Below are 17,460 nucleotides of genomic sequence, written 5' to 3' on the forward strand. Positions count from 1 at the left end.
TACATCCAACAAACAAAAATAATAATTACGAGAGTGACGTAAACACACAGGAGGACATAACTCACGAATGGTGTTTAAAGTATGTAAACAAATGCTCATTTTTAATTAAGGACTTTCATCGAGTGCTTTAATAACTACGACTGAAATTAAAAATACGGGGGTGTAAAAAGGCAGCAAATTACACATACAGTATTGATATTTTACCCACCCCCACATGCTTGATGAAGTATATTGACCATATGGCGGCATATTACTACTACGAGTACTGCAATGCTTCGCCCTTGTGGTCATAATGGCGCATTACACGCAAAGATCACCTTGTGGAACCTTTGAAACCTGAGCTCAGCGAAAAATAAAAACTTGCCCAATGGTTTCTTACACATTAGTGCTCCCTGCAGGAAGTATGGCGTAACCGACCGTTTTCAGAATTAGTACAATTCAGTGTCTTTGAAAACTAAGAAACATACAGTAAGTACAGTATATGGCCGTTTTAAGCACCTGATATACTGTGCATGGTATTGTGTGCAGTCATTAATTCAGATTTAAACATTTGAAACTGTTTCATATCTTCCTGTGAAGCAGAAAAACAATTAAAAAGACATAACCTTCTGATTATGCAAACACGCCCTTCAGCCAAGGCTGGTGCAAACACTTAATAGGTAAAACACCTGGCTGCGCTCCAACAGAAACCAGTCAACCGTCGTGCCTGCATTTACGTCCCACTTGTGTGCTGTTTGTTGCCATTTGAACTTGGATTCTTCTCCTGCCTAGCAACTAATGCAGGTGTGTCAGGAGCCGCCCTGGCATGTGCCCATATACGTAGTGACTCAAGGTGTGTGTGCGTGGGAGAGAGAGAACGAGCGAGAGCCAGAGAGAGAGAGAGAGAGACAGAGAGAGACAGAGAGAGACAGAGAGAGTGTCTGGTTGTGACTCCTAAACCGGCTCGACACGTGTAATACACAAAAGATTAAAAAAAAAAAAAACTCTAGGGTGTGTCTGTCGTGAGTTTGGTATTTGAGCACAAAGAGCTGGTACGAGGTTTTTATCCAGACTGATTATTAATAAGAGATGAAGAGAAAAAAAACAGAATCCATATTTTAGTAGACTGACATCTTCATTTTCATGCCCAGGCAAATTTAGTTTGCAATTCACGCTGGGTGTTCTAGCAGATAGACCTGTCAATTTAGTGAATGAAAGTAGATTGGATTTTAGACCAGGTTAAACCAGGTCTAAATTGTGGCGCAAGTCGTGTAACGCTGACTTTAAAAGGAATGAGGGGAGCTGCTTGATTGGCTGAGAATCAAGTCAGGTGTGTTCACTCCCACAATGGCGCAAAGGCCCACTTCTACCGGCACCCGACTACGAAAATGCCCTCCCAAAAAAATACTGCACCCATGCTTAGATTTAGACTGCACTTTGTGCTAGACTTGGGCTAGATACAAAACATAGGACCATTAGGACTCAAAGTCCATCTGATCACGGATTTTGCAACGTATTGCTTGACAGGTTCATGACAAACTCTATTTTGTGCGCCCGCCTGCGTGTGTTTACGAGCATGCAATTAAATTCACACCATAGCGAACAGTGCCGACTGTTTATCTTAGAGATAAACGCAAAATAAACAGGATGCGATATTTTTGGGAAGAGTGAGATTCAAACTCTGAACATCTCAAGTGTGAGGCTATCGTGTTACCGCAATGCTAGCGTGCTGCCATAACATCTGTACTAAAATATATTACAAACTAAAGGGAGCCTAGAGCCAAGATTCAAATCCTGAACCATAGTTCTGTAACATGCGTGCTAACCGCTACGTCGCCATGCTGCCCACACACAACAACACATTCATCAGCGCTCCTGCAAAGAGGCGATTAGTCACGACCGAGACATTTGGGCTTGTCCAGTCAAATCAGGACATGTTTGCTGGTAACAAATGCGATAACGTCAGGTTCTTATATAGAGATTGGGGCGAAAACATCTTTTCATATAGTTTCTGTCTACTCAGCATATGATGTCAGCACGAGTGTCTGGAAATGAATGAGGTCACGCTGTCTCACAAGGTGGTGCGGCAGTCATTGCAAATTGTAGCGTGGAGGAGTCAAGCAGCTAGGTGTTGTCTGTCACAATGCTGGGTTGTCACTCCTCACTGGCTTGCAAAACAGGGGCGAGCCTCCACCCGTTAAAAAACAAACTCTGTTAAACATTTACCCCTCACACAACAACTCAGAGCTTTTTACTTAGTAGCTTAAAATAAAATTCTGTTCTCTGAAATAGATTCTTATCATTTCAGTCGAAAGAATCTGGCTGGGGGAGGTTCAACTTTCACTTGTCAGACTTTACATGGGAATTTTGTGACGAACACGTTAAATCCTGGCAACACAAGCCCTGAAAAATGCTGCAAAAGTCGTAGGCCTCACTTGTTGTTCATTCCACATTTGCCAAAGCTCTCATACGAGTTCAGTCAAGTTGAGCTTAATACATTAAAAAAAAAAAAAAGAAAAGAAAAAACACCTGCGCTAAAAGAAGAAAAATGTTGGGTGTGTCTTGCGTGATGGGTGTGTTCAGCGTGAGACTGGCCTTTCCTGAAATGGTGGTTCATAACAGACTGTCATCATTTTTTTGGAAATGGAGATTACGCTGTCGTTAATACGAAATACACGCACTGACGCACGCCCCCCACAAGCGCGCGTCGGAGGAAGAGGAGGGTAGGTAGAATTCCACCTCCGGGTGTTGGTTTTTCTGAGAACTTCCAGTTCTTATGCACGGCCATGCCCGCCCTCCTTTCTTTCCCACACGTTTACTACAAGACGCTGTAGTTTGCAATAGATCAGCAAAGGGCGCATTGTCTCTTGCTGTCGGTGCCGACGTTTTATGGGGACACGAAGGGCCTCATGCGCGCTACGGAAATGCAGATTTTCCCAGGCGGCCCCTCATACCATGCATGTCTAAATAAACACACGCATGTGTGCAGCAACTTTCTCGACACTTTAGTTGCGTGCTTCATCCTTGCACTCCTGACACGCCTACCTGCATGTGGCCGCATGCAAACGGCGCAATTAGGCAGCGTGAGCGCGCAGCACAGACGAAAAGGGAAGGGCTGGTCCCGATTGTCACTGACTTTTTCGACAGCCTCTGCTTTCTCAAATGGACCTCCTTCTGACCTCAAGAATGTTGAACCTGGGACGACACATTCTTGATGAAACCACCGCTATCGGTTTAACGCCCCCCCCCCCCCCCCCCTCCATTGTTGCTGAGGCTTCATTTAATTGACGCCAACGGAAAAGTCACCACACAGGAAATTTATGTTTGCAGGCAGTCTGAATGACGTAGAACAAATCATTTGGACTTTTTAGATCGCTTCACTCAAATTCAACACAAACATTGATAAAGATTTTAATTGAATAAGTCTGCTTTGAGTATTTTCCAAGTCACAGTCCAATTCCCAGTTCAATGATTAGCATCATTATTATTGGCTATGCGCGCTTGCAATTCCCTAAGTTTACAAAGTTTTACATGTACAGTCAGCCCTTCTGTAAAATGTCAGTGAGAGAGTTCAGTCCTCTGCCTGTCTGCTAGAGAGAGGAGTGTTTCGTAAATGCGCGCACACACGCACAGTGAAAGGTGTGGTTTCTTTGCGATCCAAAAGCGCGCAGCTTCCGCCTATTCACAGCAGACCGAACTCAGCGCACCAGGAGACGGCCACGCAGGGCAAAAGGGCGCACGGTCTGTCCCCCCAAAACACTAAAACCTATCTGGCTGATTTTTTTTTCCCCACATCAAAAAAAAAAAAAAGGTCTCGCAGCCCGTGCCCGAGATGAGCATGTTCGGCGGCTCCACGTCCAGACTGGCGTCTATGGGCCAGCGGAGTAATTCCCGGCCGGACTTGTCGTCGTCAAGCTACATGAGAAACGACGTTTTTACATCTGGCAACGGTTTCCAAGGAGGGGAATACCAGATGGGGGACGGCGGCTACTCTTACAAGACCACCTACTCCAGGTCTTCCATGCACGGCGGAGGTGGCACCGGCGGCCGCAAAATGCAAGTTAGCATGGGAGCTGGCGGCGGCGGTGGCGGAGGAGGAGTGATAAAGTAAGTTGAGGTTCCTCCATAACTACCTGTTGCTTTGGCTCAAACGTCATCAAACATGTCAATTCCAAAGCACATAACTTAAAAAATGCTATAATAATAATAATAATAATAATAATAATAATAATAATAAATTAGATAATAATAATAATAATAATAATAAACTATTAGAATGCTGTTTACAATTAGAATCCAGCCTGAAGCCAAAGCGGTAGTAGTAGCAGAGGGGAAAAATAAAAAGGGAATAGTCGGAACTGTGCTGAATCAGCATGTTAAACAAACTATTATCGCAATGACTATGGGGTAACTGATACCATGGAATCCTCTTGCTTAAGGAAGGTTGTGACCATAACAGAGGAAATGCTCGGAACGCCCCTCCCTAATTCCCATCTGCCGTGATCTCACTCAGACCTTTGGACGTTTGCAAGCTGTCGCTATTAATGTTTTATTAACGAGGCCTTGTGTTGTATGAATGGTTTGACTTGTATTTTATTCTATTTTTACAATGAAAAGGTCAATAATTCAAACTGTGGGATGGTAAACAAAAATAACACCTCAACTGATACGTTTTTAGGAAGTTCAGGAAACTTAATTGTATACAGTTGTTAATGGTATATCATGGCACTTGAAATGTCTCCTATAGAATTGATGATGACACTATTTTCATGTTTATATTTGTTTACTTTACACAGTAGAAAGTCCTCAGCTCAGTAAGTGTGATGATAACCATAGAAAAAGATACGGCTGGTTTCACAATACATTAAATTAAAAAAAATCAGAAGCATTTATGAATTTCAGCATACTAAAAACTTTAAACCTGAACGAAGGCTATACTGTTATACATAATAACATTATATAGTTAATAAGACTATAATACTATTTTTGTTATGAAATTTTTTTTCAATGTTTGAGCCTTCACATGATTTCCTATGGCAAATACTTCAATGGCATTAAATATTAAATAATCCATCACAACTACTGTACCTTTGTTCCTCTGTCTTTGCCCTTGACTTATACTGACACCGCAGAACAATTAAAAGCTTCCACTAGATGGCGATAAATGAGATTTTCGACTTTATGACGTGTCCAGTGGTGAACTGACAGGTTTTTTCCCCTAATATATATAATTTAAAAAAAAAAAAAAAAGGATTTCTGCTCAATAAAGGTTTGGAATGATTATGTGCTCAAAAACCTCATAACGTGAAAGCCATCGCAATTTGTCTTGGCAGCCGTTTTAATGAAAGTTGCCTTGTCAAGATCCGAATATTTATTGCTTTCTGGTATCGCAGTGTGGAGGACATGCAGGAGAAAGTTATGCAGTTGCAAGCAGTGAGTCATGAGTACCTGCAAAGAGCAAAGATGATCCTGCAGAGCGTAAGTTCTCTTCTCGACATCCATTGCTAGAAATAAGCACAAAGCAGATGAGCGCTTGCTTGTTGACTGATCAACAAAAAGTTGGCATACCAGTCTGATGAGGGTGGTTTATTCATTATTCATTGCCACTGTCATGCCAGGGAGGACCTCCCGCGGAAGCAGAGAAGATGCTGATGATGGCCGCCGACCATATGGACCTGTTGAAGACGTACGGCATGGAGCTGCAGCAGAGGCGCATTCCCAATGACGTCTTTTCCAGGTAAGCTACAAAAACCTACTAAGCGCACCAAAAAAAAAAAAAAAATTGGGTATTGTCAGTCAGGTTGAGCATCATTGCATTTGTTTGCAACTCACAGTTTAAACCAGCTGGAGCACATGTACGGCGGTGTCCAACAGCAATTCATGGGAACCATGACCATCAAACGCAACACGGCCAGCATGGGCGGCGCCGCCGCCGGCAGCATGGGCGCCTCCGCCGAAGGGGAGAGGCTCTTTAAAGATGCCATGGCCTGGATTAGCCAGCAGAAGGTAAGACAGCACACCGCATCGATTGGTGAAATGTCGGCAGCGGGAATCCCAGCATCGTCATTTTTTTATGGGAATGGGCAGGGAAAACTCTTGACCACTGACAGCAAGGGAAAATAAAAGCAAATGTAAATACATAGACAACAAACTGTGCCAGTTTGATATTATTGACATAGTTCATTTTGTGTTCTGATCATATTTGGATGCTTCGACAAGATTGCTTTTTTTTTTTTTTTTTTTTTTTTTTACTCTTGCTGTAAAAAACAAGTTGCAACACGCTGGACATAATTGAAGGTGCCGTGTTGAAGTTGCTCAAGCTACGTGGATAAATGCATGCATGACCCAAGGAGGAGGAGAGTGCACACTCTCCCTATCACTCCCTCGGACCTGATGGTAACTGACACCATCTTGACAGAGTGCCAAAACCTGATCCACAGGCCGAGGAGTGAAACAATGACGGGGAATATGGCGGCTCAGTTTTGGAGGGGGCGAAGCTACGTGTGTACGTGAGAGGGAGGCCCAAAAAGAACAGTAAATGAGTGTGACATTTGACACAGATGTTATAAGGAATGGGCCGGTCTAAAATGTTTCTGGGAAAACGCCCTGGTCAAAACCTCCCCCCACCTTTCTGACACGAACAAAACACCTGATGTGATCTGCCTGCTTTTTACTACCTGTGTTAGTCCTGCTGGTGAAAGAGGCCGTCCTGTGTGGCTTCAGCCCACTAAGCATGGAAGGAGGGAGTGGCGTGCGAACAAAGACTCGAAAGAGAGTGGGGGAAAAAAAAAAAAACGGGAGTAAAGTGCAGGGACAGGCAGAGGTCGTTCTTATCAAAAGAGCAGGGCCGAACAAAGAGAGGCATAGTTGGAATAGTTTCCTGTTTGCAACTGAGTGTTACATGGGTATAGATTGCCACCTAGTGGCGAAAGAGCAGAATACCACAGTTTGGAGAACTTCACCGGGTACATTTATTTACGATGCAATAAAATTTCTTTTCCCAGATATTTTTAATGTATGTATACATATTAATAGAACGCATTATTGTTAAATTTGCAGCGCATGATTCAGACGGCTCCGTGGGGGGACGACTCTGCCACGATTGAGAAACAAATCATGAGCCACAACAAATTCCACAGCACTATTCAAAGGAGCCAGGAAGTAGACCGGGCCCGTGACGAACTGGTACGCAGTGTTGCTCTATTTAACCCTACTGTGACCTTTTGAGTGTGTGCGTGTGTGTGTGTGTGTGTTTGTGTGTGTATTTTCAAGCGCCTCTTAACTGAGTTCATGTGTGAAACTAAAAAGGCAATAAAAATGGAATTGTCTTTAGGGCATGAGGGGCGACAAGTCCAACCTTTACATCATGGAACAAGAATGGGACAGTTTGCAGGTTTGGGAAAAAACAAAAAAGAAAATAATTTTTAAAGCAAAAGTGCAAGATTTGAACTGACTTGGTGTGCATTCAACCGCAGAAAATGTCACACAACCGAGTGAATCAGCTGCGTGACCTGCAAAGCATCATTGAGGAAATCTTCCGTGCCATCATGTGGGTGAACGAGAAGGAGGAGGAAGAGCTGGTCTTCGACTGGGGGGACAAAAACATCGAGCAGTACATCCCCAAGAAGCAGGAGGGCTACTCGGTAAGCTCGCGCTCTTCCTTTTCCTCCTACTTGGTGCCTTCTTTTCCCCTTCTCATCTTCATCCCCTTCTTCACACAGAGGCTGATGAAAGATCTGGAGGAGAAGGAGAAGGAGCTAAACAAGCTCAAAGTGAAAGCTGACGGCCTTTTGAGCAACAACCATCCGGCCTCTGATAAGATTGAAGTGAGTTTTTCATTTCTGTCCACTGATCATGTTGAGTATGTGCGTTCCTGTACTAATGTGGGTGTTGGTCCTCCTCAGGCCTACATGGACACCTTACAGACCCAGTGGAGCTGGCTTCTCCAGATCACCAAGTGTATTCACATTCATTTGAAGGAGAACGCAGCCTACAGCCAAGTAAGCGCTTATCAAAAATAGTCAAGTCAAGTCAAGTTTATTTGTATAGCCCTAAATCACAAACAGTCTCAAAGGGCTTCACATAGCCAAAAATTGACAATTATTCTCAAAGCATCCCCTGATCTTAAGCTCCCAATAGCACCAGATTTGTCAAATTTGTCAAATATGATCAAAACTGAATTAAATTTCCTGCTTAGTTTTTCAAGGAGGCGAATGAGACCTACGAAAAGCTGAGAAAGGACCGTGAAAACATCCAGACCAAGTTCACATGCAACAGGAACACGCCGCTGGAAAACCTTATGGAGCTTGTGAAACTTCTGGAGGTAGCGATTGCTAATCTGCTTCCTTTTTTATTTTTATTTTTTTATGGGGGGTGCATTGAATATAAGTTCTGCTGTCTACAGAAAGAGAAGGAGCGCATCATGGAGCATAAGAGACAAGTTCAAAGCCTGGTCAACAAGTCCAAGACAATTGTGAGGCTGAAGCCCCGCAACCCGGAGGAATCGACTGCAACCAACACCCCCATCATGGTTCAGGCACTGTGTGACTTCAAGCAGGACCAGGTGAGTAGATTTGGTTCTCACGAGAAGACAGTAGAACCGACATATAGAGTGCTGAAATAGATCTTTTTTTTTTTTTTTTGCAGAAAGGGATTCTCAAAGGGAATGAGGGCATACTGAAAGACAACTCGCAGCGCAGCAAGTGGCTCGTGACCGGACCAGGAGGTCTGGACATGTTGATCCCCTCCGTGTGTTTGCTGATCCCCCCGCCAAACCCCCTCAGCATCGGCCTCGCCGCCAAGTAAGACCACAATTTCACATCTAGACATATAATAATACGTCACATGACCAAACCTGGAGAACAGGTGCGACGATAGCAAGCTGGGCTTGTAGGCACAGTGACAATAATGTCAGTTACCAGTAGGTGGCAGCACCCCGAATGGAGATTTTGCTGCTGAATTATTCCAGTGATCGATTAGCGACGGGACAAAGATTTTTGACTTGATTTATCAACTGTGTGTTAACTACGTATCTTGGACTTGTTTCCCAGGAATGAGCAGTATTACGAGGCCATCCTTGCCATCTGGAATCAGCTATACATTAACATCAAGAGTCTCATCGCGTGGCAGTACTGCTTGAAAGACATCAACTACATCAACTCTCTCACAGCGTCCATGGTAAGCCATGACAACCTCGACTCCACTCCACTCCAGATTTTGCTTACCTCACGTGTCGCCCTTTGTACGGTAGATATCGAAAATGCGTCCCGAGGAGTACCGCAGCATCATCAAAAGGCTGGAGACCCATTACCAAGAGTTCCTGCGCACCAGTCAAGGTTGCGACCTTTTCAAGGAAGAGGATAGAATCAACATCCAGAGCCACTTTGATAGAGCCCAGACCCATTATGACACCCTGGTTATCCAGGTGACCGGCCAAAGTGAGTTGGCCATAAATGACCCTCGTGCTGGATTTGTCAAATGGTTTTCCTTGAATGCATCTTCTCTTTGTCTTCATTTACAGATGATACCAAGGAGCCAAGCAAACCTGCGCCTCCTAAAATCCAGGCCCTCAGCATCACACTGCTCAGCAGTCTGCAGGAGCTCCGGCGGAGGTTGGAACTGTCCGAGTCCGGACTCACCAGCCATCTGCACATTTGCTCGGGGGAAAACAGCCTGCAAGACTGCTTAGTGCACATCGAACAACTGCAGGTGTGGCACTCATTAATTTGTAGGAAAATGACAAGAGTGAGTTGAGGAGCTTCACTTAGACAAAAGTAGTGCTTTGCCACGAGGATTTTGATTCCGACAAAACGCTTGCTTTGTTGCTCGACTCCACAGTTGTGAATGCGTGTTGACTTATTTGTACAATAAGCACCATCGAAAATGACAATGCTGGATTTAATGGGTCGCGTACAATGTTGATGTCCAGACTGTGCACCAAGATCTGGACTACATTCACGACGAATACCTGCATCTACGAGAGAAGATTCTCAAGCAGCTGGAAGGGATCCCTCCCGATTCGGAGCAAGCAAAGTTCCTCCGTTCAGAGCTGGAAATCATCAGCCAGAAACTGGGAGGGCTTCAGGGTCTCTACTCGGCTTATATCCAAAGGTAATGCCTTCCTTCTGAAAAAGAAATATACAAAAACAGACTCCACATTCATTTCTGTGCTGTTTAATGATTTCCCACAGAGTGTCAGCGCTGAAGTCCTTGCTCGAGACTCTTCTCCAAGTTGAAGACGTTGTCAAAGTCCACGAGGCCCGCCTGACGGAAAAAGAGACCGCCTCGCTGGACCCGCGAGAGCTGGATAACTACCAGAGCACTCTGAAGGTTTTTTTTCACATTACACATTAAATTTTGTTTCCTTACGATTTCAGATGATGTCAGATGATGATGATGTTTTTTATAATTCTATCAAAGCAAATGAAGATCGAGCTGGACCACAAAAAAGACCTGCTAACTGCGATGGAGTCGGCGCTAGCCAAAGCGGTTCAATGGAACGGTCAAGTCTCAGAGTCCTTCCACAGGTGTGACGTGGACTTGTCCAAATACGCAGAACTGGTGGGTCAACTCTCTGACCGCTGGCGCCGCATCCAAACACAAATCGACACCCGGTAAGTCCACCTTCACATTCCATTCTTGTTTGGCTTCTTGCAAAATATCCTTCCCACTGGCTCACTTCCTCTTTCAGATTGTGGGATCTGGAGAAGCATGAGAAGCAGCTGCAAACTCATCATCAGAGCAGTACTTCCATGGACCAGTGGATAAACAATGCCCGGAAGCGCCAGGATGTCCTTCAGAATGTGAAGCTCACCAACATCCAGATGGCCACGGACTACCTCAACCAGCAGAAGGCATGTTTCCACCCATCACCTGCTTCCTTGTTTGCATATCAAGTAGCTACAATGGAAAAGTGTCATTTAACTCTCAACCCTTCCATAGATACTTTATGGTGAAATTAAAGGCAAGAAGGAGAAGGTGGAGGATGTCCATAAACACGCCGACACCTGCGCTGCCACCATTAAGGTTGGTCGGGCTTCAGGCGTGTGCTCTTAGAAACAAAAATCATCTTGGTTGGCTCAATCTTCATCTCTGTTCGGATGCCTTTTCAGGACTATGAACTGCAGTTGGCTTCCTACAGTTCCGGCTTGGAAACGCTTCTCAACATTCCCATCAAGAGAACCATGCTCAAGTCCCCTGCTACTGTTGTTAGACAGGAGGTAAGCATGTCTTCACTGGTCACTTCATTACGTACACTTGCTTAGAAGCTAATTACATAGCAACGGATTGTCATCATGAACCAAGGACACCTCATCCTGTTTTCAGTTTATTATTGTTGGAAAGTCAATTCTGGAATTCTGCTTCTCATCAGGCATCTGACATCCAGTCCAACTACATTGAGCTCCTTACTCGCTCAGGTGACTACTATAAGTTTCTTGGGGAGTTGCTGAAGAACATGGAAGAGCTGAAGGTAAGCTGCAGTGCCAGAACGTTTCAAGGCGAGTGAATGATCAAGCCGATCTAAAGTGGTTTTCTGTCTTCAGATTAGGAACACCAAGATTGAGCTGCTAGAGGAGGAGATCAGGCGCCTCAAGGAACAGCTCGGGGATTCTGGCGGGAAAAACAAATCTCTGGAAGATGCCTTGGCCCGCCTCAAGCTGGAGCTCAGCCAGTCCAAAGACCAGCTCATTAATCTGGAGGAAGTCAAGAGAACCACATCCATCCAAGTCTCTGTTGCCAAGGAGAGCCTGGACAGTACCCAAAGCCAGATCCAAGAGCTAACTGACCAGCTCAACCGCCTTAAGTACCAACTGGAAGAAGAAAAGAGGAAAAAAAGGCTGGCCGAAGAGCGCTACACCAGCCAACAGGAAGAGTTTGAGGCGGCTGTTCGCCGCAGACAGAAAGAGTTGGATGAGCTCAACTGGTTCAAGATTGACTTGGAAAAGACGGTCAAGGACAAAGAACGTGAGCTGGAGAGGCTGAAGATACTGCTGGAGGAGGAGGCGGCCCGTCGCCGCACTGCCGAGTCAGAAGTTTCAAAGGTAAGAACACAGTGCACCCAGGAGATCAGTCAACTTAAGCAAACGTACGAGACCCAGATCCACGTCACCAAGACCACCGTCCTGAAAGCCTCGCAGCAGAAGGAAGAGGACTCGGCTGAGCTGAGGCGCCTGTACGAGAAGCTAATCGCTGAGAAGCGAGATCTCGAAGACGAGCTGCGTAGGCTCAAACTCTCCATCGCCCACGCCGAAGAGCAAAAAAACAGAGCGGAGATGGAGACCAACCAGCAGAGGACGTCGTTGACCCAAGAGACGAGGATGCGGAGTGAGCTGGAGGTCCAAATCAGGAAGTTCACACAGCAGAGAGATGAGGACGAGCTCAAACTAAAGGAGGCTAACAAAAACATTCAAGAAAAAGGCCGGCAGATCAGCATGCTCACCCGGGATATCGACGAAGAAGGCAAGAAGAGGAGGGCCTTGGAATTGGAAATCAATCTCTTGAGACAATCGGAGGCAAAGCTCAAGGCGGAGAACGAATCCTGCCTGGAGATGATTAACAAGCTGCAATTTTCCGAGAAGGAGGTTCGCATTACTCGAGTTGAGCTGGAGAAGCAGACCAGTGACCGGAACAAGGCCGAGCAGAGCGCCGTCAGGCTCCAGAGCCGTATCCGAGAACTTCAAGGCTCTCTAGATGCCATGGGAGCTGAGATGGAAAAGCAAAAGAAGGCAACCCAGGAGGAGTTCACACACAGAAAGAGGCTGGAGTCAGAGCTGGAGAGGGTGACCAAAACGTGCCGAGAGTACACCACCACCATCACCAGCCTCAAGTCCATCCAGGTTGAGGCTTCAAACACTGAAAAGAAGTTTGGGCAGGACCTCAGAGCTCTTCAGGAGGCTCGGGATAAGAGCCTCAGGGAGCACAAAGTCACCAAAGACCAACTGGCGGCCGTGAGCGCTGAGTTGAAGGCCATGAAACAGAAGCTCCACCAGGATCAACTCCAACTTGTGGAGTTCAACCAGAGAAATGAAAGTCTGTACAAAACCATCGAGGACAAAAGCCGCCACCTCAATGAATGCACCGCTGAAATAGAACGTCTGAAGGCTCTGACTCAGAACATGACAATGGAGAGACAGAGGCAGGAGGAGGAGCTGAGGCTCCTGAGGCAGGAGAGGGATGAGCTGAGAATGAGCAGGGACACCGTTGACGGGGAAAACGCATCTCAGATTTCAGCTTTGCACGTCCAACTTCAGAGTAGCAACAAGAGGACAGCGGAGCTCCAGGCTCTCATCAACGACCTGACCAAGGAGAGAGAAAAGCTTATGGTCGAAATAGACAAATTCCAAAAGCAGTCCTTTGAGGTATTTTTGATTGCACTGAAGGAACGCCTCTGCTTAATCCAAAATTTTCCCCCTAATTTTCTGCTTTTGCATGAACAATTATGGAGTCTTAAATATGAAGCATTTATGTAATATTAGCAAATACGAGAAGTTTTGTAAGAAAACACCACTGCTACTCACTGCCAAAGACGGCGATAGATGTCAAAGATTTGTTTCCACTGAGTTAACAATCACTAACGGCCGAATGCAACTCACATGAGCAGATGTTTGTTTTTGGCAAACTCTATTGGCGTGTTGTAATCTTTTGTTTGCTCCTATCTCCGCAGACATCCATCATGGTGCACGAGTCCCAAAGCAAGTACAGCGCGGTGCTGCTGGAGAGGGATGATTTGCTTTCAAAGCTGAAATTGCTGGACCAGGACAAACACCGCCACAAGCGCCTGGAAGAGGAACTGGCCCGCATCAAACATTCCCTGGAGACGGAGCTTCGGAACAAGCAGCGCTTGATTGATGAGAAAAATAGCGCTCTCAAGGATTTCACCCTTTTGAAGAGCCAGTACGAGTTGAAGGAGACCCAGCTCAGGCAGTGGGATTCGGATAGGTCCAAGACAGATCAAGATAGGTTGAGTCTAAAGAACGAGATCGAGAGGTTGATGAGAGAGCTTCGAAGTGTCGAGGAACGTTACAAGAGCAGGCTGTTGAGCTCAGAGAAGGAGGTGACGGAGCTGAGCCTCAAGAGAGACGCGCTGCAGAGAGAGATCGAGAGGTTGCAGAAAAGGCCGAGTACGTTGAATAGACAGACGCAGACGGATATGAAGGTGGCCACCATCGACCCTTCCAAGCTGGTATTTGATGGGGTGCGTCGCAAAGTCACAGCTCACCAGCTTTGTGACTGCGGCGTGATCAGCAAGGCCACTCTGGAGCTGCTGCTGCAGGGCAAGAAGACCGTGGACGAGGTAGCCGTTGACATCCAAGTGAATCTCAAGGGGACGGGCGTTATCGCCGGCATGATGACCGCTTCTCAAGGGAAAATGCCTTTCACCGAAGCCAAAAACAAAAACCTGCTGAGCCCGGAGAGCGCGCTCATGTTATTGGAGGCTCAAGCAGCTACGGGCTACATAGCAGACCCCGCTTTTAATGACAAGATGCCCGTGGATACCGCTTGTTCCAGGGGCATCGTGGACACAGAAGACAGAGACGCCTTGGTGAAAGCTGAAGCCGCCAGTGTCGGTTTCAAGGATCCCTACTCGGGTAAAGTGTTGTCTGTGGGCCAGGCTTGCAAACAAGGCCGAATCGACAAGGAGACGGCGCTCCGTTTGCTGCAGGCTCAGGAGTCCGTCGGGGGTATCTTGGACCCCGTTCTGAGTGTATTCCTGCCAAAAGATTTGGCCCTGGATCGCAATCTTATCGATGAGGAGCTCTACAGGGCTCTGAACAGAAGACCCGCCTGCTACCTGGATCCAACAACAGGAGAAAAGACCAGCTACGGTGACCTTAGGAGGAAGTGCACAGTGGAACCCGTTCACGGTTTACTCTTGCTTCAGGGCCCAGAAAAACCCATGACGGTCCCGGGGCTCCGTGGACAAGTCCCTTTGGAGGAGCTGATCAAGTCTGAATTGCTGGATGAAAACGATTTGAAAAGGCTGAGAGAAGGTCAGCTCACTTGCAAAGATATCGAGGATAAGCTCAAGTCGTACCTCTACGGATCGACCTGCATCGCAGGGATCTATGATGAGGCCAACGACAGGATATGGCCCTTTTATCAGGCAATGAAGGAAGGTCTGCTCATGAGGGGGACCACCTTGGAGCTCCTTGAAGCCCAGGCTGCGTCCGGCTTCATTGTTGACCCAGTAAACAATATCTTCTTGACCGTAGACGAGGCAACAATGAGAGGCCTGGTTGGAAAAGAATTTAAGAACAAGTTGCTATCTGCGGAAAAGGCCGTTACCGGATATACCGACCCTGCCACAGGAAAGACAATCTCCCTTTTCCAGGCCATCGAGAAAGGTCTGATCGAGAAAGGCCACGGAATCCGTCTGCTCGAGGCTCAGATTGCCAGCGGTGGGATCATTGACCCGAAAGAGAGCCATCGAATTGACATTTCTGTTGCTTATAAACGAGGATACTTTGATCAGGAGATGAATGAGATCCTAACTTACGAAGGGGACGACACAAAAGGGTTCTTTGACCCCAACACAAAGGAGAACCTGACGTATCTGCAGCTAAAGGAGAGATGCATCACGGATCCCAAGACCGGCCTGGTACTCCTGCCTCTAACAGACAAAAAGAAAGCTAAGGTGTCACAAGAGAGCCGAAGTAACGTTCTTCGCAAGAGGCGGGTGGTGATCGTCGACCCGGACACTAATCGGGAGATGTCCGTGCGAGAGGCCTATCACCGCGAGTTAATCGACTATGACACCTTTCTGGACTTGTCAGAGCAGGAATGCGAGTGGGAAGAAATCACTATCAAAGGCTCGGATGGATCGACACGCTTGGTGATAGTAGACAGAAAGACGGGGACCCAGTATGACATTCAGGACTGCATGGCGCGTGGAATCATCGACCAGAAATCCCTCGATCAGTATCGCGCTGGAACGTTAACCTTGACCCAGTTTGCTGACGAAATTTCCAGTAGGAGCAGTGGCACCGAGATGACCATCTCAACCAACAGCGCTGACGACGTGATCACTTGCAGCAGTCCCACCCAGGCCGCGCCGTCTTCTCCGACCGTTCGCAAGCGCTTCAATAGTATTTCCATTACCGTCTCTCCCCCGGAGATGTTTGATGACCAGAGCCCAGTGGCGGCCATATTTGACACAGAGACCTTGGAGAAGATCACCATTCCTGAGGCACACAGAAGAGGAATCGTGGATACCATCACGGCGCAGAGACTCCTGGAGGCCCAAGCGTGCACCGGAGGAATTATCAACCCCTCAACGGGAGAGAGACTAACACTGCAGGACGCCGTCCATCAGTGTGTCATCGACGAAGCCATGGCCAGCAAGCTGAAGGCGGCGCAGAAAGCCTATCTTGGCTTTGAGGATGTGAAAACCAAGAGGAGGATGTCAGCAGCGGAGGCAGTGAAGGAGACGTGGCTACCTTACGATGCCGGCCAGAGGTTCCTGGAATTCCAATACATGACCGGAGGCCTGATTGAGCCCAGCACTGGAAAACGCATTAGCATTGAGGAGGCCATTCGCAAAAGCTGGCTGGACGGCATGGGCGCACAGAAACTTCAGGATGTCCGCAGCTATCCGAAAAACCTGACCTGTCCCAAGACCAAACTGAAGATCTCCTATAAGGATGCCATGGATAGCTGCATGGTGGAAGAGAGCAACGGTATGAAGATGTTGCAGGCCTCCTCGGTGTCATCAAAGGGACTCAGCAGTCCTTACAATGTCTCCAACCCAGGATCTCGCTCTGGCTCCAGGTCTGGCTCCAGGAGTGGGTCTCGTAGAGGCAGTGTAGATTATTCATCTACATACAGCTATAGCTTCGCTTCCAGCAACACAAGTGCCAACTATTAAGTCAACATTTTAGTCCACAGAACAGACTAAAAGAATAACTTGCCTAATAACTAGATTTTTATTAACTATTTTCCTATTAAACATTTTAAAGGTTTTTATGGTATATATGAGAATTCGGGATGTTTAAGAATTGAATATGAATTGTGTTTGGAGCTGGTGTTTTTTTTTTTAAACTCATTATAATCCACAGCCTTGCGTAAATGATATATAATATACATTTTAACATGGCTTTTTTTATTGCAGAGTGCAGTGTTTTATTTGAAAATGCTTGTTCAACTTAGTTTCTGTAATTCTTGCTTTTTTTTATAACATTTTGTTGTAGCTTGAGTTTTGATGTTCTATCCTTGAATGAAAAAAAGCTCAATTCAAATGCTTTTGTGCATTTAAACACTGACTTAGTAAAGTGCTGATCAGCTGTAAAATACTACTGTCATTAATATTACTTAAAAAAAATAAAGACCTTGTTTCCACTTTTGATTCCGCTCTGTCTTTATGTAGTATATAGTATACTGAAATGTATTTGCAAAGTAAAAGCAAAAATTTACAGGCGAGTAGTATCGATTCTTGCCATAAGGCGGCGCCAATTATCTGTTTACAAAATACGGCAAATACGTTTC

The 17,460-nt window shown here is 46.2% G+C and overlaps 1 protein-coding gene and 1 long non-coding RNA gene across 4 annotated transcripts in view; one reads left to right on the forward strand and one right to left on the reverse strand.

Annotated features, from left to right (window-relative positions):
• The first annotated feature begins 3,653 nt into the window (after window positions 1-3,653).
• Window positions 3,654-17,313, forward strand: dspa (desmoplakin a). Its single transcript, XM_088395474.1, has 24 exons — window positions 3,654-4,086; window positions 5,373-5,457; window positions 5,598-5,716; window positions 5,814-5,985; window positions 7,039-7,164; window positions 7,313-7,372; window positions 7,455-7,622; window positions 7,701-7,805; window positions 7,884-7,979; window positions 8,177-8,302; window positions 8,384-8,542; window positions 8,626-8,780; window positions 9,030-9,156; window positions 9,230-9,416; window positions 9,500-9,687; window positions 9,908-10,089; window positions 10,170-10,308; window positions 10,399-10,592; window positions 10,670-10,832; window positions 10,921-11,004; window positions 11,091-11,198; window positions 11,351-11,449; window positions 11,523-13,337; window positions 13,643-17,313. The coding sequence occupies exons 1-24, from the start codon at window positions 3,812-3,814 to the stop codon at window positions 16,841-16,843; spliced, it is 8,133 nt and encodes a 2,710-aa protein (XP_088251600.1). The 5' UTR covers window positions 3,654-3,811; the 3' UTR covers window positions 16,844-17,313.
• The window catches only part of LOC148387191 (uncharacterized), a 32,771-nt gene continuing 21,127 nt past the window's right edge, over window positions 5,817-17,460 (reverse strand). For all 3 annotated transcript variants that reach the window (XR_015862416.1, XR_015862417.1, XR_015862415.1), the window contains 2 exons: window positions 9,204-10,103; window positions 5,817-6,082 (listed from right to left, as the gene is read on the reverse strand). This is a non-coding gene — a long non-coding RNA (uncharacterized LOC148387191). The remainder of the gene's footprint in view (window positions 6,083-9,203; window positions 10,104-17,460) is intronic.

This window comes from Syngnathus floridae, chromosome 14 (assembly GCF_059516105.1).
Source record: "Syngnathus floridae isolate MCC-2025c chromosome 14, RoL_Sflo_1.0, whole genome shotgun sequence".
In the NCBI taxonomy this organism is placed as follows: Eukaryota; Metazoa; Chordata; class Actinopteri; order Syngnathiformes; family Syngnathidae; genus Syngnathus; species Syngnathus floridae.